General features: G+C 38.1%; 1 protein-coding gene across 3 annotated transcripts in view; it reads left to right on the forward strand.

The window, feature by feature from the left end:
• Positions 1-21826, forward strand: part of CA10 (carbonic anhydrase 10) — a 207166-nt gene that overhangs the window by 22245 nt on the left and 163095 nt on the right. For all 3 annotated transcript variants that reach the window (XM_050908445.1, XM_050908446.1, XM_050908444.1), the window contains exon 3: positions 17252-17326. In XM_050908445.1, coding sequence (XP_050764402.1) covers positions 17252-17326 — 75 coding nt within the window. The remainder of the gene's footprint in view (positions 1-17251; positions 17327-21826) is intronic.

A 21826-nucleotide genomic window follows, 5' to 3' on the forward strand; every position in this document is an offset into this window, starting at 1 on the left:
GTTAGGTTGAAGAAAAAAAATACTCAAATAGTTATCTTAAGGAAAGCATAAAGCAAAACCAGTCCCCTCCTTTTACTCAGGTTTCTACTTCCGAGTGTTGGCCCCATCTGAATTTCTACTAACCTATCTAACCTAAGAACCATTAGGTTCTTACATAATTGTTAGGTGTAGGTCTGGGTTCAGATCATGTTCTGTTGAAGTCATTGTGCAATTTGACCAGACTGCAGTGGAGGAGAAAGAAGATCAGACCCTTGAAAAGACAGCTTTTGCTATCTGTACAGAAGGAAGCAATGCCCAGAGATACCATAGCTTTGTAATGACAGCAGTCCTCTTGTCTGCTGTGGCTTAGACTGAAGTTTGGAAACCTTTTCCTTCCTAAAGTCCAGACAGGTCTTTTTGATACCTTTTTGAGGGGAAAGAGCAAACACTAAAATTAATCTTGTTTTTGTCATGTTACTATAGGATAATGCTAATGTGACTGTGGGCCATATGTAACAAGGTGGCTGGCTTCATCCAGCCCCTGAAGTGCTTCTTAATCTGTGTATTGATGATCATAGACCATCTAGCTCTTCTAATGCATGGAAGACTATTAAAGAATTTCTATATTAGCATTTTATAAAAGGATATAAGCATGTGTAGGAGGTAAGTAAAACATGTCATGTTTTAATCCATTAGGAGTGACTGTGGTTCTTAATTCAAAGCCTAGAGAAATGTAATGTACTTAAACAGTACTTTCTATTTCTATAGTACCTTTTACTCAAATATCTCAAAATGTTTTCCACTAATTGTTATACAGACATAAAGAGATGCTGCTGCTCAGTGTGTAGAACGCTCTTTGGGTAGGTCAAAGACTGTTGACTAATAGCTTACTGCCAAATCAGAATAGTAGGGCTTTGCACGGCATTATACCGAGGTAATTGCCCAGACAAACTGTAAAGCAATGAAAAAGCTGCCTTGAGGGTCTTGAGGCTTCCAGGTCCAAATCTTGTATTGTTCTTAACGCAGATTTATGTGAGGCACGGCAGCTTACAGCTATTTGATACTCAAAGTTGAAACAGTATAAATGATGCCAGTTTTTTATTACATTAGTTAAACCCAGTGCAAATGTCTGTGTTAGCATTTTAAGTGGATTCTCATCTCATTGATGCTAATTTATGGTTGAAATTGTGTTTACAGTTGTGACGCTAACCTGACTAGTACTGTACTAGTTTCTATTGACTGACCTCACATGAATTGATGGAGCCTCTGGGTTTGCAGACAAGACTTTGACTTCTTTGCGAAGCAGTGCCAGGGAGAAGGGTAGGGGATGTTAGATCAAGAAGAAGCAGCTTTAACACAAAATGCCTGTTCAGGGTGATAATTGTCCTAAGGAAATAGGCCAGTGTATGTCCCTCGTCACTTAGTACTGTCAACCCCATTTCACTACAGCACTTGTGCACATGATGCCACACTAAATTCAAGAACGTGGCCGAATGCAGATGGAAGGAAAGTGGTGCTATTGTTTAAGCAGGCATTTGGAGTTTAGGGTTTAATATTTTCCTTAGTCTGTCTTTAGCATTTCTTTGTCTTTTTTTTTAAACCTGGGCTGAATGAAAAGTTGTTCAGGGGAGAAGAGAAAGATTGGCACTTGAGATCGGAGGTGACATGATTTCAGAATTGTTGTGCTTTTTGAGACAGGTAAAATCTGCTAAGCTTCTGGATCACCTTGACACTTACTCAAATTACAGCAGTGTTATCTGTGGATTACTGCTGTGTTTAATAGCAACAGAATGGTTAATGTCTAACATTTTAATGTGTACTTAGCCTCTGATCTGTGACAAGTCTGTAACTGTGTACTGAAAATTCTTTAAAGATGTTTGATGAAAAGTGATCAGTGATCACTTTTAGATTATTGACCTAATTTCCAAAATGGAATGCGTAGTCTTTGGGGTTTTTGTTTGTTTTAATACTCAGTAATGTAGCTTGATGGTCCACAAAACCTTACATTTTTTTTTTACTCTTTGATGTAGGACAGCTACCAAAAGAATTAAAGAAAATGTTGACATCCTTATGTGGTAAAGCTATAGTTTGCTAAATGCCAATCGTGCCAAAGTGTCATGCCAAATTCACCAAAAAATTTTGCAGTTGTATTAATCAAATACCACCCAAAGGAGAAAATTTGTTCTTTTACTATGAGCTATTTCTGGGGTAGGGGAGAGGGAAGGGCGTTGATCTCCTTTCAACTCAAATCCAATATGCTGTTATCCTTACAAAGACTGTTAGAATAAATATTACCCTATGACTGCTAGGATAAATACTGAGAATTATTGGATTGTCTTTGAAGAAAAGCATATTTTAAGAAAGCATGAACCCAAAATTGATTATTTTTGTTTGAGTAGTCTTCTGGTTTTTTGGGGGTAAACGGACCTTACTTACTTCCTTAATATCAGAGGTTGGTGCTTCGTTTACTGTCCTGACATCTCCCACACACTCAGGCTGCTTGCTAATGGCAGAAAGTAATGAAATGGCGAGTGTTTGTAAAGTAAATATTATCACCATTGGGTGAACCTGCTGATGGCATAGCCCCGTATCTAACCAGCTGAGCTGTGTAGCAATAGTACAAGTCCAGTGCCACATTCTTCATATCTACCTTGGGTTGCAGTTGGGGAAATCACAGTTAAAGAAATCCTTACTCACAAAGAAAGACTGTGATACAGATGGGTCACAAAAAAACTTGTGTTTGTTCTGGAACCATATTCAGTGCATATTTGAAGTCATCAGAATAATTCCTATCCGTTTAAATGTTTTAGAATGCACCTAGCATAAGCTGCTATGAGAGTACCATTTATCAAAATGTTGTGTTCTGCAGAGTGCTGCGTCAGTCTTGTTAAATCTTACTAATCTTCACTCGTACAAGAGAACTCTTTGAGTTACACAGACTGCTTGCATTACTAAGAGTTATAGACTCAAGCTCCTTATGTATGATGATGTGCCAATAAGAAGACCATAAACATGTATGAATTTGAGAACCAGGAGGTGAAGGCAGGACATGGTCAAACATTGCAAAATAGGGATGCATACAGAAAGGATTTGGCTTAAGGTCTGAAGGTCAGCAGAATAGTTTGAAGCAGGTGCAGCCATGGTTAAACTGTTTGTTCTCCAGCTAAATAATGAGGTCTCCCAAGTTCTTGAATAGAGATGATCTTCTGTATTTTGTACTGTTTCTAGCATATGACCTCTACAACTTTTTGGTGCTGCAAACAGTACAAAAAAATAAGTAAGAGCAGTCTTATCAGCGTATTACGGCACAAAGTTGTGTTGGGGAAAAAACAAACAGATGCCACATACACAGTACCATAAGGATTTAAGAAAACACATGATTCCTTTTAGGTATGTGGCTGGATCAACTCCAAGCATGTGTGGAAGGGTGGGGATCAGTCTGACTAATGGAAAGAAAGTTGGCATCTTCTGGTACTGAGCTTAGTTTTCTGCGTAGCTGAGTGAAAACCTGGCATTGTAGCATGCCAGTTGCAGTGAACCTGGCCTGGTATGAAGTTGAAAGCTGGATAAAGGACCCTGGTGTAAGATCCTTTCCATGCATCCAGTTCTGTCATCCAATTTTGACCCTAAGCATCTGTCTAACAGGGCTCGAAATCAAGTGTACAGAGTCAGTAGTATTGTTCATTGCATAATTGTATGGTCACCCAGCCAGATATGGTGGACTTTGATTTGTGTGCATTATTCATCAGCCCTCACTGGGTTTCCCTGGTGGTTGGTGTAGAGTTTCATGAACAGCTAGGCAGGCATTTATGCAAGGGGGAGAACGAAAATGTGCAGAATTCAGTCAGTTTCTCCTGGCTACTACTGTGACAATTTTAATGTCTATGAGACTAATGTCAAACTGTCTTAATTTTTTTTTGGACACAAACAAAAGTTTGTTTGCTTTAGATTAATTTCAGTATTCCAAATATTTAAAAAAAACTGCTAATCTCCTGACTAGTTTGCCTAACATTCGGGAGGTTATTTCAAGTGGACTCAGAGTTTATAGAGTAGCTGAGATGTTATGCATAAAATTCAGTGTGTTCCAGTGGGAAGATCAAAGGACTGGAAGTAACTTATTTCCTACAGAGTCTGACTTCTCCCATCAGTGTTGTCACTGACTTCTGCATGCCTTTCTACCCATTCCTTATCTATTTGTGCTCCTCGCCACCCAGACACAAACCAGATCTGATCCTGCAGCCATAGAACCAAGTTAGCCTGATACTGTGTACTGTAGCTAGTATGACCTGCTGAGAGACAGAGCAGCGTATATCTGCTTGGATATATATGCCATGTGTGACTTCAGGCAAATCATAGTAAAGGAAATGACAAGTCAGTTGTCAGCAGAATGTGGTTGATACTTTCCTTTCACGACTGTGGATACTTTGAAGGGGACAGTCTGGTTGGCTGTGCCTTTTTTGTCTGCACCTGCAACCCTTTCTGCATACATAAATCAAAGGCTTAAGTGGCGAAGGCTGACATACAGGGAAGGAGGCAGGTACAGGAGACGAGGACATGATTTTTGTTAGATGCTGTGTTTATGGAGTAGATCTATAGGTCTGCATATCCCACTGTTCTCTGTTCCCATCTACAGTGCTCAGCATATGTGGAAGACTCAGCAGGCATTTATTTGTGGATAATCAGGTATGGGATGTCTGTGTCTCCAGGGTGTGTAGTGTGTTCTTCAGGCAGCTGCACAGCAATGAATTTGCCAGAGTTACCCTGAATCGTTCTTTGAAGCGTTCACTGATCAAAATTGAATACAATAAGAATCTTAACTGAAAGAAGCAACGCTTCTCTGAATTGGCCTGAATTCAAGGACGTTTCCCTGTATTTCTGACATTTTGAAAGCTGGTGTACTTGGACTTAACTGCTGTTGGAGTATATTACTTTGTACTATTGCACTGTGGTTGTGTTTTTTAAGGTGAATATCTATACATATCAATAGATGGACAACTGTTTAGCATTTTTATTAATTAAATTATGTAGGCAATGAGTATTATTGATGTTTTTCTGTACTGCTGTCATATTCACTAGTTCACACAATAGTTGGTAGGCAGCTAGTCTTTATGGCTAAGCTAGTGGAATGAGCCTATCTGCAGCTTGTCTCCAGAAGTTCTGCCCATAGAGTGTGCAGGAGGCAGGGCTGTCACAGCTCCTAGGATTTCTTTTATTTTTTTCAGTCAACGTCTTGGCCAAAGATAGAACATTGAACAATAAAAAGGGTTAGAAGTACACCTTTAGAAGTCTTCAGAATAGAGGCAAATATAAATAAAATATGGAAGAAACCTGGGTAACAGGTACAATGCTGTCTGGTTTTCAAAGGATACTGGAAGCTACCAGGCATCTCTGCTTTAGATATGCCAGGCTGATAAGAAGGGAAACATATACATTTAAAATCTACAACTTCCATTTCCAGTCCTGAGTTGGTTTTGCCCTCACTAAAAAAAATTCTTTCCTCTTGCTACAGGCAAGAATAAAAGACTGTCTGAAACTTCTGTGGATTTTGACTTGGAAGAAACAGGACCACACAGATGAAAAGAACGAAAGCTAGGAAATCCCTGATGAAATCTTTGCAGTGGCATATTTCTCCATACAGTTCCCTTGAACTAAATACATTTTTTAAATTCTTACCTTTGGTGTTTTTTTAATTTTTCTTTTATCTGTGTCCAAAGTCTCATCTCTCAAAAGACAGGGAGAGCAAGCTATGAACAACAGATACCCAAATGAAGGTGTTTATTTTTCTACCTGGGATTTCTGCATCAATAATTTAGAAAGTGATTAAAATTCTAGAACAGCAAAATGAAGCAGGTACATGCATCACAGCCAGTGTGAAATATCTTCCATCTTAACTTCAAAACTAAAAGAGAGAGAGGAAAGAAGCATAGCCCTATCACTGCTTTTGACTAATGGCCAAAAGTGGCTGAGAAGGATGAATAGGGGACACCTTTGCAAGGACCAAGAAGCCAAGAAATTTAGTAGGGTTCAGAAGGATAAGCTGCTCTCTGCAGTCACCCAAGGTAGACAGAGCTGCATCATTTCTAGCCAAGAATATTGTTGGTTGGGATAGGAATAACAGAATAGCAGCAGAGTGCCAGGATAACACTGCTGTCTCAGGAATCAGTCCAGAGAGGGGGAAGGGTATGACTTCTTCCAGGATCAGTGGATAAACACAACTATGGACTGATGGATGATAGAAGTAATCTCTGGGGATATTCCACAGAACTGCAGGGAAGCAAAAATGGTGGGGGGAGGCATGGAGAGTGATTTGTCTCTTGTCAAGATTGGGAGTATGACAAAGTAAAAAAAAAAAAAAAGTTCTTCCCCATCTTCACTTGATGAGTGGGATAAACAAACGATGCTTCCAAATTAGTAAAATTTTTAGGGATGTCTCTTGGAAATAGTCCAAAATAAACCAGTAAAAGCTCTACATTCAGGTATTTCTATGGCTGTCATCACTGTAATATCTAAGCAGTAATTAATGAATTGGAATGTTGATATAATACAACATGGCTGGCAACTGAGATGAATAAGACGTGTTCTTTTCTCATCTGTCTTGTCTTATCCTGGCAGCTGATCTGACTAGAATGATTTTTCCCTCTTGCTGCTCCTCAGTTCCTCCTCTGCAGTTCAACTTTTCTGCAATTATTTCACATCCCTGATTTTAGAAGTCTGAAAAAAAGCTGCTTTTCTTCACTTTTTCCAGGTTTGGATAACCTTTCACCTTAACATTGATGGTTACTTAGAGTAAACAGGTAGTAGTGAAATACATGTACTCTGTTTTATTCATAGGGGTTGACTCTTCATCATTTGGGTTACAGGGACATAAGTGGATTGAGGTGTCAATAAGACTACTTTATTTTCTTCTCTACTTTCCTAAGCTGCTTCTTGTGTTGTAAATTAAATTAATGCAAAGTAAGTTAATGCTGGTGATACACAATGTTCATGTTTGTCTTGAGGGCAGTGTAATACTAATGGGATTCTGAGCTGTGCAGTTTGTTTTATTAAATGATTTGGGGTTCATTAATGACGTAGTGGGTAAGCATAAAGGCACTTTGCAACCTTGGATAGCTTTTTATGATGCAGGGCCAGAGTCTCTACTTGTATTTTGGGAACTCTAAGAATCATTTCTTGTTGGAAGTTGCTCTAACTTGCCTCAACTATCTCAGAAGCAAATATCCTTCTTTAGTCCTTTTCCTTGCCTCCAGTAATATACACTTATTTTCCACAGTTTTTCCAGGAATGTGAGTGGAACGTAATAAAAACCGTGTATTGTTAGCATGGACCTTGGAATTTTTGATAGCCCATGGCATCTCATTGTTTGGTAGCACACAGAAACAAACCTGATGATCCTAACGCTTTTTGGCAGTTTAAAGGGAATTTAATGAGTTCATTGCTATTTAAGATTCTTCTATACTTGCCATGTATAGTAAAGGGAATATGCATAAACTGGGCTCTTTTGAAAATCTGCATGATGTAGAAACATTATTTTGAGCAAGTCAAGATCTGCTTTAGTCTGAAACAATACTTTATGTTGAAAAACACATCACAATCTTGTTAACACCACTGAAAGTACTGCTACGTACTGGAAGAAAGGCTGTCACTTATCAATTCAGAAAAATTAGCTACAAAGCTGGTTTCCGCCCCCCCCCCCCCCCCATTCTGTTAAATGTCTAGTAACCATGCTAAGAAACTGATAAACTGCAGTGGCGATGGTGAAGAGCAATTGCAATAAAGCCACATTATGATGGGTTCAATTTTCTGTCAGGATGCCACTGCCTGAAATGGATCCATATCTTGGCTTATCCTCTGACATTAGATTTCTTCTTGATGCTAGCAAAGCTGTTATTATATGGCCAGAAAAAGATTTTTTGACTTTGTGATCTCAGAAAGCGTCAGGACATAAGGTTTAAGTGCTGAGGATTTAGGTAGTCCAGTGAGCTGTGAGATGATCTGGATTAGTGCCCTGACTGTCAGCCCCAGGACGACTAGAAATCTAGGTCTCTTCCAATTCAGTATAATCAAAGTAATTTTGCCTCCCCTTTGCCATTAGCCCTTGAATGACTTTGTGTTGTTTGTTGCAATTGTTTTTGTTTATATGTAGCTATGTTAGCCAGGAGAAAATGACTTTTCCTGTCTCAGGAACATGCATTATTTTGTGTTGACTGAAGTTAGAGTAAAGTATGTACAAGACCTACAGATTGTCATTCATAGTTCTGCTGAGTTTTCAAGGGAGATTGAAGGCAGCCTTCTTCCCTCTTTTTCAGGTATGTCCCTTTGTTAAGATTGTAGAAAATGCTCATAATAGTATTGCTTATGCATTATGAATTCTCTGCATATGATGTAGCTCTTTAGAATGTTTGCATATCACGTTCTGGACCGCAAGTTTTCGTGTGCTGTAGAATTCCGTGGGATTTGAGGCTGCTGTGTATTTTGTAGGATCAAGCACCTAATATTGATGCCGTGCCATTAGTCTTGAGGTTAATTGGAAGACCTTTATTTTTTCCCCTTGAGTTTGCCTAAGCAGTGATGAATACTTACATTCTGGGCACAGCTCCCTCATGGGAAGACTGCTGAAGAAATAAATTCTCTTTCCTGGAGCCAAAGATTTGGGAAAAGGAAAAAAAAAGATCTGCCTGTGGCAGCTAACAGGACAGTCCCCGACTGTTTGTACCATTACTGATTGGTAACTTTCTGTTTAGAGAGTACAGAGAGCAACTAGGGTCAGAAACCCGATGAGATGTCAGTATCATATGTGCTTCTGAGGAAGGAACTTAGTGGTTTCCTTTTAAAGGAAGCCCTATTAATTTAGCATTAATAATGTATTGAACTTTAAAGGCTCAAGGATATTGAGGCCATTTCTTTGAAGTTGCTGAGTGTCCCCAAACCACATTGAAATTAATGGGAGTGGAGGGCATGCAGTGTGATGTAAAGTAAGAGCTATTCTGAAGTTAATATCACAAGATATCTTGCTGCTTCTTACTGCATTGTTTTATAGAGCTTTTCAGACTTTATATCTAGACATGATTAAACAACTCATTGGAGAAGTACTACCCCATCTAACACAAAGCAGAGTAGGCTATTGTGTATGCTGACACTCCTATCAGAGACTCTGGAAAACATTGAGACAGCCAAATTGTATTAATGTGGTTTAGGACCCATGAAACCCTAAGCATGCCATCGATGACTGAGATGAAAGGTGCTGAGTCTCTGGCATTACCCTTTGAATTTCCCACACTGCTTGCAACCAGTATTATGTTCTAATTGCTGCAATACAGTTATGTATTTTTCTCCTGCATTAATTTAATTGCTTTGATTTCTTGCAGTAGTTCAGCTTTGATGCAATTTTGACTCTTGTGCCAGAGAAGGAAAAGAACTGTACCTCATTCAAAAGTAATGTGAATCCCATAGATATGTGTGGGGTCTGAGGAAGCAGAGGCTTGCATACCTAGTTGATAGTAATTTGTAGGTAGAACCTTCAGCATTTTTTCATATCAAACAAAGCTGGTCAGCTTTCCCAGACAGCATAGAGAGCTATATAGAAGTTCCCTGTCTCTCAGTCGTTTCAGAAATGAAATTTTGCTGAAGAAGATGTTACAAAAAAAGTATTATTTTAAAAATTGAAGCAAATAACATTGTGTAACACTGCCTTAGTATTCCAGCCATGTTGGCCAAAAAATACTTGGAGGGGGCGAACATATTATCTTTCACATTATGTGGTCTAACTCTTGTACACGTATGTTAGTCACATTAAAAGGACAGTAGCTTTACAGGGTCGTTTGATGTTCTACAAATTGAGTTAGGAACAGTATGCAGAGTTTCGTGTTAAATTGGGTGCAGTGACATAAAGTAATTTACCCTGCAGTGCAATCCATCATTTACATTGGTGTACTTAGGTGCTCAGGGAAGAGGGAGTCAAAATGGTTTTTAACTTTTTCTGACTAAAACCTTTAGATATAACCTGTGGTTTTTGTTCATTTATATTAGAACTTAAATAACAGTTGCATGATTGGGCATATATGCTTTATGGAAAAGTGCTTATTACAAGTTGGGACCCACCACCCAAAAACATATATTTATACAGCTTCCTTTAACAGCATGATATAGCATGCATTTACCTAGCATGTTCATCTCATGTTCTTCATAAACATTATTGGGAATGATTCCTGCTTACACATAAGCTTATTGTTTTGACAGTATTCAGAGGTCAGAAAGCAAGGAAGTTGTTAACTAATTATATTTCTACCCTTTCTTGAACAATGGGATGATAACTGGTATTACAAGCCTGTTTTTACAGGTAGGTAAATGAAAGTGCACAGTCACCTGCAAGATTAATAGCAGAGGAAGAAATGATGTTCTGGAGTCCTGCCTGCCAGTTCTGTGCAGTGGCCTTTAGACTGGCTATCTCTTGCCTTTTCCCCTTTCCTCACCTTTCAAGATTTGAAATTCTTTAGTGAAAAGGCTCACAAATATATTTGTCTGGAAGGGATGAGAATAATATCTGCACAAGATCCTTCTCTCCGCTGAACAGAGCTGAACCTTATACACACTTCCTGCAAACTGAGCCATTGCTAGATACTACCAAAGTCTTGCAGAGTTCTGGTAACAGAGTGCTGTAAGCAGAATGTGCGTCCTAATATGGGCTTAAGTACTTGTAAACATCTTAGTTTATGGTTCTTCAAGCAGCATTTAGTGACTCTGGACACTCGGTGGCTCTCATCAAAAGCCAACTGTATAGGGACAGTAGATGCAGCAGCTATGTTGTAATGTTATGCCACATTGTTTGTCACTACTACCTGCATACATATGAGTCTGCTTGTATGAAATCTCACCCTTTGGCCTAGGTTTTTAATTGGAATCTTATCAGAAGACAAAATTACAATAAATAGAAAATACACAGAGTAGTCAAGTCTCTGTGCCATAGCAGAGTTCCCATGATAGTGCCTTACTTTTGCCCTCAGATGTGATAAAAACAGGTCACGTCCATTTTGCTTCTGTTGAATACTGTTTGGAATTCACAGCAGCAGTGAGAGCTTTTACACATGAGGATCGTGGAAGAAGGATTTATGGAACTGGAAAGTATTAACTTAATGAAAGAGCATTTGCATGTTTTGTGAGCAAAATGTTATCCAAAAAAAAAAAAAAAAAAGAAATCTGGCATAGCTGATGAAAGCATTTTATTTATTGATCCCTTTATAATCCTTTGTTTTCTTTTTCCTCTCTCATCATATGGTGATGCATACAATGTAGGCTGTAGTATTCATAAGCAGGCTAACCTTTCTTGTCCTGTAACTATTCACTTATACATGATGCTTTATATAGTGCCTGAAGTATGCGTTGTTAGGTTCTTTTAATATAAAAAGGCTGCATAAAAACATCTTAAATAATAGCTACAATTATGCACAGACTTGTTTTAAACAAAGTGAACATTAATTATAGAGGCCTGAATCTTCAGCTAATTGTATCTGCTTAGTTCCCCTGCTTCAGGTCCACTTTATACATGTGTATTCTATTTGCTTTAAGAGGCATTTGTTGGTGTGAGCCAAAAGCTGGTACTTGTATGACTGAAGATGTTGAAACTGATTTTTTAGACTCAGTAAGTCTGTGTTCCCTCCCAAGTTTACGCAACCCATCCTTGGGTTTAACAGTGTGCAAAACAGCCATATAAAATGTAGTAATTAGAACTATTTAAAATAATTACAAAGTATGTACATTACCTAAGATTCTGGAAATGGAGTTGAGCAAAAAGATTAAACTTTTTCTTACAGCTTTTTAAAAAAAAAAAAACCAAACCCATCCTGCACTATTCTCTGTAGGGCTAATTTTCTATTAGAACACATCATCTTCTGAAGCACCACAGGAAAATTCCTCTAATTTTAATTTCTGCCATAAGGCACGGCCATCTTGGATTATCTGTCAATGACTAAAGAAGATATCTTGAGAGTGATGAAGCTACTCAGAGTGAACTATGGAACTCTGAATGGAAAATCAAATAGCATTACATAACTAACAATAGCTTATGCTAGCTAGGAGAGAACCAGGATAAGGCCTATAGAGCCAGTAGTCTGTGGGACACAAAGGGTGGATGTAAGTGAAGATCACACCAGCATCTAATACCTTATAAATATATCTTTCATTTTCAGTGTTCACCATTGTAATAGCAGATTTCAGGATTTATTTTTCTTGTAGTAGACACTATGCCATTTTTCTGTGAGTTTCATATCAAAGTATTAGCAATGAATTAATGCCTTGCACTAGATTTATTATGAAACTAATGGCTCATAGTTGCAGCTGGTTTTCTTTTTAACCTCATAACTATGCAGAAGGGGTAACAGTGATAAAAACATTATCATGTATTTCATGCCAGGGCAATACTAGTCAGGTTATCACAAGCAAGACTTTTAGGATGTAAGTTAAGTAGGGATAAGCATGTAGCGTGATTAATATAGCAATCAGAAGAGCTCAGATGAATAAAATTCAGATGAAAAAATATTTTTTTCCTAACTGCTGTGAGCCTGATTCTCCACACTCTAGCATTTTTCATCCGTGTGAAATGGCAGTAAAGTGAATGGAGAATTCTGATCTGGCAGGATTCTACTCTTGGCTTATGCTCAGATGTGAATGGCATCAGAAACAAGCCTTTCTATCTTTTAAGTATAGAAAGTAAGTAATTGTAGAATTACTTGTTTATATCTTGCAAATAAGCATATTTATTGAGGGGCATTTTGTATTAATTACAGCATTTTACATTATGTCAGCACTAGCATTCCAACAAGATGAAGACCTCTTTGTGCTGCAAATTGTATGCAGATATTTCAACATCTGCATGGTGGTACCTGGTATCTGATACAATGTTATCTGATGATTTTAAAATAGTTTTACTGACTGAGCAACAGCTTCTCTTTGAAACATGAGCCTACTCATTTTAACCTCTAAGCTAGATATAGTTAACAGCTGACTTTACGGGGCTTCGGCATCTTTTGCTGTTTGCATTTACTGTACATTTTTATGATCCTGTACAATGCTGTTTCCCTATATGTGGTAGTCTCTAGGAAACAAAAATGCACAACATCTTGCAGAACTTAGCCTGTAATTTTATGCTCCACAATGAGACATACCTACAATAATCCGACAAAATGAAAGCAACACGTGTCATATCAGCTCCAAATAAATATCCTGTCTCCTCTACAGCAGCTGCATTGAAAGAGATCTGACATAATGATGTTATATCAGCAGAGCTACTAATCTCAGATACTAGTGATTTCAGTACCGAGGGAGAGAACACTGTAGCAAATGGAGGTCATTCAGTATCCTCTAGCACTTTGGACAAACGTGCCGTTTTGGACTGTCCCTACTAATGGCAGATTACAGTGCTGATGCTAAAAATTGCTGTTGCAGAGCTACTTGTGCAGGTAATCTGCTCCTAACAGCAAAGTGTCTGTTCAGATGGGCCTGTTTATTCTGATGCCTTGCAGAAGCAACAGTGTTTCTTGGAAGCAAAAGGCATACTCTAGGTTTTAGTCATAAAAGCAGGAGTCTCTGAGGTATCACAAATGAAATTTTTTTTTTTAGATATTTAACCCTCTTTAGGAATACCGAATTGCTTTCTACACCTTTTGTCTCCTCAGTATCTCATGTGACAGGTCATGCCAAAAAAAGGAGCTGCCATGGAGAAGCTGCAGTGTTCTGGTAGGAACATAGGAGTATCAGAATCCACACAGCAAGCACGCATATTTCTTTTTATGGTCCTCAAGTGGGAGAATTGCAATGAGAGGTACAATAGTTTTACTGAAACTGAAATAAGAAGGATGCTGAGAGAATTTTGCTATTTTCAGTGTCATGAGGTGGCACATATGAAGAATCGTTTTCCTTGGCAACAATTCCTGAGCCATAAGGTTGAACCTGTTTACCCAGGCACAGTGCCATTCTGTCAGATGGGCATTGATACACCAATTGTAGAGACCCTGTGTTGTATGTGCATCAGGTGTAAGTGTCCCAGATAGGATTCCCAGCAAGGATTGTCCATATGTCTGTTCATTCTAATTTTATATTCCCTTGTTCCATTACTAATCCAGTTATGGGTCTGATTATGTTTGAAAAATAGAGAACAGCTTTTTTCTCCTTTAATAAGACCTCTTGCCCACTTGCATAGCATAGATTGGAGTAATGGTTTAGGAGAAGTTTTTGGAAGACAAACTTTCCTCCCTGGCCTTACCAGACCCCCTCCGTCTGCATTTGGAGAAATGAGAGCTTTATAAATCTTTTTCCTTTCTAAGCAAAGTCCCTGTAGGATCCATCAGAGTAAATCTTTGGCACCAAGCTAGATTTCATATGCACAGCAGAGTGGAAATCTGTGTTCAGTCACTCTCTGCACTATTTTGCAGGATGTTTTGCCTGAACTGGTATAAAACATTGAGGTTTCAGGGTTCAAGAAAGAGCATGGCACTGGGGATTGTCTCCCTAGCTGCTCTCTCACAACAAGCACCTGCCTTTCCTCTTGATTTCCTCAGTGGCCTCAGTTTTCTGTCAGTCAGCAGTACTCCCAGCATTGCTCTTGCCCTACCTTAGATATTTTATATGGCTATGGTACAACATCTCATTTTGCTTATTTTACTCCTTTTTATGTGTTTCATTTTCATGTGTATTGAAGAGATAAGGATCTGATATCTGTGGAATGTGCAGAGTCATGCCAGGTCATGCTCTTCTCTGACAGCCGAAGCAATTGCACAGGCATCCAATTATTTAGTAGAAGACTTTGATAATCTAATTTTCTTGCTCATCTCATGCAGTCTTTTCCATACTAATGCAGCAGATTTGAAAAAATACAGCAGAAGTCTTAGTTTTCCTGATATTCCTTTTGGAATTAACTTTACTAAGTGTTGGGGCAACACAGCGAAGCAGAGCTGCAGAGCCAGCATCTTTTGATTTTGATTTAATTTAAACTCTGAATAATGGATTATATTTTTCTTCTGGACCTGGCATGTATCATTTAGATTGGCCACAGAGTAGGCAAAAGCAATACATTTTTCGATTGTATATGTTTCTACAAATGCTGACAGTAAGCAGTTGCATTTGAAAATACCCATCCTCCCTGAAGTCATCTTAACTTGCCTCTATCTACATACATACTTTTTTCACCCACTTTTAAAATGCAGCTGCCTCTGGTTGGCTGAACCAGCTTTAGCTGTGTATATTACTACAAGATGCACTTTAATGCAATGTAATTTTCTGGGAAATTTTAAGCAGAAGAACAATTGCTGTGCTTTGCTGGGACTCATTAGTATCCTCTCCTATTGCTGAAGCATCCTGAAATCTTTAAAGAGTTCTGTTGCAGAGCATAGAGGCATAAAAGCAACGTGCATAAACCAGTGTTGAGATCCAAAAAATTGCAGTTCAGACTGGATATGAATATTTCGCTGCTCAGATATTTTGATTGTGGGGTGGGATTTGCCAATGTTTGTATAGTGCAGTGCAGCACAACAAAGCCATACACAGTTTGAGTTCTCTAGGCAATGATATAGAAGCTAAAATAATTAAGATAATGTAATCTGCAAACTGTAAAGAGTGCACAGTAGAATAGTCCTTTCAGTTTAACATGTCACCATTCAATTAATGGAACGAGCATCAGTACTTCAAGGAGAATTCGGCATCCACACAGACCCCATTCCACTAGTGTGTCTGGATTTCTGGTAAAGCAGAGTGTTGGTCCTTCTGTCAGTATGTTTAATTAACTTCAGCTTTACTTTTGTTTCTGCAATTTACAGTCAGTTAAATCATAAATATTGTTTTGTAACTGATAGAACAGTATGTAATGGTCCTCATCTTGTATCCTTTTTAGTCTGAATGTCACATCCTCTTTGTAATTTTTAATGACAACAACAATTTTTATTATATTGCTGGAACTCTTCCCGGGGTAATTGTGTCTTTTGTATCTAATATGTGATCTAGAAATGAAACTGCAGCAGAAAGCTGCTAAATCCAGCATCTTCTGTAGCTATGTATTTATGTTAAAAAATTCTTGGACCTAGTGCAAGAGACTGAAAGTATCTTATAAAATAAAACCAACCCAGAATTTAAGTTAATGATACACAAGGTAGCTGAGCTTTCTGTAGCTCAGTGAAAGAGAGTTGCTCTAAATATGAAAATATCAAGCAAAATACAAGTGAAGGCAGAACATATTTGCATATCAGCTCTGATCTGCTATCTTAGGGAAATCAACTGCACATTTGTCTTGCTGTGTGTCTGTATGCCCTTTGAAAGTATTTCCAATTAACAGAGATTTTACATTTTGACCACAAAATTTGCTCCAGTTCTGATTTCCTTCAAGACAAAGAGAAGTAATGACCTTATGAGTAGCAAACTGACTGATCAAGACCTTTCTGCTCTTGGCTTTTCAGGAATTTAGAGAAGTCATTTAAGCAACAGTCTCATCAGGGGCAAACCTTATCCAAAGCTTAGACTTTTATTGTTACAGCCTTCAGAATATTGGTCAAAGAAACCTTTCATTGTATAACTGCACTGTGCTATCAAATGCAACTATAATAGAATTGCATGTCACATATGCATAACAGAAGCAAGTATCTTGCTTAGCTACAAGGATGACTGTGGTGGGGGAGAAGTAGCAGGTGCTACATTGCAGACAGAAGACAGCAGAAAATACTTACTTTCCTGCCTCAGCATTATAACATAAGCCAATATTTGTGAAGCTATGGGCTATGCATTTCTGTTCTGGTTTGGAACTCAGAGCACATGGGATGAGAGGAGAAGCAGTTACAGACACAGCTATTGCCTGTGGTTCACTCTGTCACTTCTTCCCATTCAAAGTGAGACATTATTGGAGAACTTGGGAAAGGAAGGGGAGAAACTGCTTTTCAGTCCACCAACTTGGACTCAGATATTGACTACTGTATATGAGCGCACTCTTCTTCTCTGCATTTTTATCCCATACTGAATTTATGGGTGGCACAGAAACCATCAATATAGATCCTAATTTTCTACCTGAATTTTTAAGTTTAGTGATTAGTTCTTCAGAAGCTGAGTATGTTTTACTGTACAAGAAAAAGGGACAAGGTCCTCTAAGATACAGATGCATAGCATAACTGAATAAACATCACTTGGGAACTTGAGGAATGGCTCTTCTGTAGAAGATGATACACTGTTTAGAGTTTCCAAAGTTTATGTAATTAAGTATTTCCTATGCCTTGCCTTAATTTCTTTCATTATTTCTTTCTAGCTCAACAAAATTCACCAAAAATCCATGAAGGCTGGTGGGCTTATAAGGAGGTGGTCCAAGGGAGCTTTGTTCCAGGTAAGTGTAATTTAAAAATCTTAGTTTTTATTAAATATTTTTTCATTGGTATTAATGTAGTTGGGTTTGGGGGAGATTTTTTGGTTTTGGTTTTTTTATCCATTGCAAAGATTTGAAGTACACAAGTACTCAACATCACATTGTAGTGCAGTGTAGAAAGGTTTTTGTCAATACATCGTCCAAAGACCATGGCTGTTTTCTGGGAAAGAAATCACTTTGATGACATTTCTGGTTTCTCTCAGTAAAACTAACATGATGCTACTTTGTGAATGTGTGTGTTCTGTGTATAGAAAAGAGAAAGGGAGAACTGAAAAGCAGTATTGTTAACTGGATAAATTTACTTATCTGATGCAGCACTTCTAGATAATTCCATTTCTACAAATTTAAGAGTATATTAGGAAAGGAATCTAATTGAAACATGAACTTAACATGCAAGTTTCACTGATTTTTGTTTTGGAAACAAGAAAGAGTGAGTGAAAAAAGAAGAAATCCTAACTTGGCTTCAGTAAGATTTAGTAAATGGTAAATAATCGGTAGGCAGCTAAAAGGATCTAAGTAAGCAACACCAGCTGAATTTGATAGGCAAAAGTGAAATTCAGGCTAGCAATAGCCTGGCATTGGTCAGTATTGGTAGAACTGCTCCAAAACACATGTATTGGTTGTCCTAATGCTATATACTCCTTAAGTATCATGTGGTCTGAGTAGGCTTTAGCTTGTTCTTTTTAGATCTGGATCTCTCTAACACATTTCAGGATTCAAGCTGCCTGAGACACTAGTAGTTCTTAGACTGACAATTTTTTGTTTTGTTTTTGACCTGCATTTGACACCTGCTCTTTTTGTGCTCCCTTTCTGTAAATTATTGTATTCGTTCTTTCAAACAGAATTACTTTGTTGGATCTTTACTGTTCCATTTGACTAGATGTTTCCACTTAGAAGAGGAGTCAGGAAACTGTAGCAACCTCCTATTTTCTGTTCAGTCGTGGAGCTGATTTGACAGTACATTCCTCATTCAGTATACACAGAAACATTCAGTGATTATTTTATTCAGTATGTTTTCAGTGCAATTGAGATGAATATGCATTAATTTATGTATATTAGCTATATATTATAAGCTAAAATAGTGCTTCAAGTTCTATCATAAATGCACCACGAAAATTGCTACATGATCTTTATTTCCTCAAAGTACTAGAAAATATTACTTGGCCTTTGTGTGAGCTATTCCTAAGAATCTGTAGATTTCAACTATCATCAGATATTTTCACTGTTGTGACAACAGTTGCAGCCTGCCAGTCATTCAAAATATCCAAAGTGCTGATTATCTTGATAGGAATATTAGTGCAAACGAGATGAAATATTTCAACCCACAAGTTCCTGGCACTGAAATTCTTGTGAAAAGCACGTATGAAAATCAAAATCTACAAGCCTGGAGCTTAATTACATATTGATGTAGCATAAAGTAGCTTTTCAGATTTGCTTGAGATTGGTTTGGACTGTCAAAGATGCTGCAGTGTATTGTTATGCATGTTTAGTTCCTAATGTTGATAGCGGAGGAAGAAACGTGGAGAACATAATCACCTGCTTTCAAGAAATTTCAGCCTTCCTGATTTGCACGACCCAGGTAGATGCCCAGTAGAAGGTGAATGAAAAAAAATATTTGCTTAACAGACCTTCTAATTATTTCAGCTTATAGTTATTGAGAAAAATAGTTTGTCAGCATGTAAAGAAACATATGTGATCAGGTAATGCTTGTGGTATTCTAGTCTTAATACCATGAGAAATTTGGGCTTGGGAACATCCTTAGAAGATTAAGGAGGAAACAGTCATGACTCAAACTTTCAAGAAGAAAGACCATTTAGACTAGTGTGGAGAGACACCTCCTTTCTAAGAGAACCCTGAATTACCCGTACATGTTGAATATCTGACTAACCTAGCACACATCCTCAAGAGTTGGTCCAGAAGGACAGTTATGAACAGCTCACTGAAGCAGCCATGAAGAAAGCAAGGGTAATTTGGGGGCACCTTTCTTGCAGACTGTCATGTTTCTTTCAAATTCAACTCTGCAACCTGTAAGCCTCAGCAGAAGACAGAAATCCCATGAATTTTTACAGAACAAACAACTAATTTTTTTCAGCAGCACCTAGATTTTGGAGTCTTTCAAAACCATATTTAAAGCATTTCAAGGATGCATTTTATGGTTATGATCTCAGACTAACACATCACAAAGGATATGTTAGTGCATATTAAGTTTATCCATAACGTTAGCAGTCACATATCAGATCTCGCATGAGATGCTAATTAGCACCTGAGAGGTGATAGCTGCAAGGCAGTCTGAGGAGCTATAGCTGAAGTTGCTGACTGATGTGCACTGAAGCAAACAGCTATAGCCATCTGCTAAGGTGTTTCCTTTCCACAGCTGTTTGTCCTTTCCCAGGGCTGGAAGTTACCACCCCCAAAGATATTAGAAAGGAATATTTGTCCAAGGCTCTGTCACTGCAGTTCAAAACTGGCATCTAAGCTAATATGATTGACATGAATATAGCTCTTTAGCTGCTTGGGGGAGCAACCACAAGCATAGAGATGACTAATTGGGGGTAATAGCATTGTAAAACACTCCAGGATGAGTTGTTAGAGTTTGTCTGTCACAGCTTTGGCTGTGTGAGTACTTTTCGCCTACTTCAAAGCAAAGTTACTGTCTTTCTTTGAACTATCACTTCTTCTTTCATGTATAGTTGTGTAAGAATGCGTTTAGGAGTGTATCACAATATGCCTAGGTTAGAACATGCCATTCATAAGTTTTTCTTCTTAATACTCTGTTTTGGATGCATTTAAGTCAAGTCCTAACAAATGCTCTGGATCCTGTGCAGATTTGTCTTTGAGCAGTTTATAAAATCAAACCATACTTCACTACATTCCCCAAATCCCAGACTTCCTATATTCTGGGACAGATTTTAGAAAAATTATTTTAAATCCCCTTCTAATGTAATATGTTCATCTGGACACAGTTTTTTTTTCCTCTGTAAACCAGTGGTTTACAATCACTGATGTTTATCTCACAGGTAGGAGAGGATATAGGCAGAGATGAGGTACAAGACCCATCACACTGTCTTTCCCAACTTCCCTTCTTGCACTGTTCAACAGAGAAGAGAGCAATGGCGACTGACAGGTTCTCTCGCTACAGTAACTGTGGCTCAGGTCTGTCTTAGTGCCAAGCCTTGCAAGTGAGGGGGCAGAGTTTTCAAGTGCAGGAAGGAAGGTGCATCAATGGCTGGATCTGTATATATACTACTGACGCATAAAACACTCTCCCATCTCTCACCTTTTCTAAAAGCAAAGAATTGCTCTTATGATTTAAATCATGTAGGCAAACAAAATAGAAAGTAAGTAGTGCTTTAAAATGTTAATTGAATGCAAATTAGGTTCCAAATTAAACTTCAGGGAATGTTCAAGGATGAAGAATGAATACTTTTCTTTATGCATGGTGATTTGCATAATAATCAAATAATCTATATTACTACATACTTTCACTACATAGACTTTTTCTGGTAGGGAATATCAAAGTAGTTCATGATGGGTTAAAATATGTTTAAATAACCTTTTTCATATCTTTTGTTTGACTGTTTTGCTGTAACTATGAGTATGTTGCGTCACTGAAGTAGTACAAGCATTTTCAGGGTGGCAGAAGCAATAATATTTCAAACTATTCTGTACCATTTCTTTTACTTCAAATAGATGCGCATAACCTTTGATACTCTCGTGTGTCTGATTGTAGTGATTCTCTTCATACTGCTCCTGTTTTTTTCATAGCATCATAGAAGTGGGCTTTGGTAAGCATACAATATAAAGGTGGTTCAATCTAATTTGTGATCACGGAATTCACTTGCCAAAACTCCATCCTGCTGCTGAAACTTTGGACTCATGTTAATACAAGGGCATAAGTGTTTCCTGCGCAGGGAAGACACTGCCTTCATGACCTTCACTGAATTATACAAAGTCTAAAGTTACTTTACAAGGTGATAGTGCTAACCTTAGCTAAGAGGAGGAAGTCCATCTCTACCAAATGATGAGTGAACTTTGCTGAAGGAGCAGATGATCTTCTTCTCCTTCCTTATAATAAAGGTTGTAAAACAACTTTAATTCCAGATAAAGATCTACATCCACTATGATTCATTATTGGCTACAGATCACCAAATCAAAGGCTACCCATTTCCCTGAGATTCTGAGATGAGAAATCCCCTGTTTGTAGTTCCTTTCACAACTCATTTTACTATAAAAGAGAAAAGACTGCTAGAGATTGATAATGCTGCTCCTGCCTTTTGCAAGGATCATGTTGATGGGATTATGCCCTAACATAGACCAGCTGGCAAAGCTACACCGACTCAAGAGGAACACAGGGGCAGTGTTTGTGAAGCACTGAGAAACTCCTTCCAAGGAGGAAATGCATGAATTTGGTAATGATTTACAAGGAAAAAGAAGCTTGAAACAATTGACAATCTTGGTCAT

The sequence above is a fragment of the Gymnogyps californianus genome, chromosome 19 (assembly GCF_018139145.2).
Source record: "Gymnogyps californianus isolate 813 chromosome 19, ASM1813914v2, whole genome shotgun sequence".
Classification (NCBI taxonomy): Eukaryota; Metazoa; Chordata; class Aves; order Accipitriformes; family Cathartidae; genus Gymnogyps; species Gymnogyps californianus.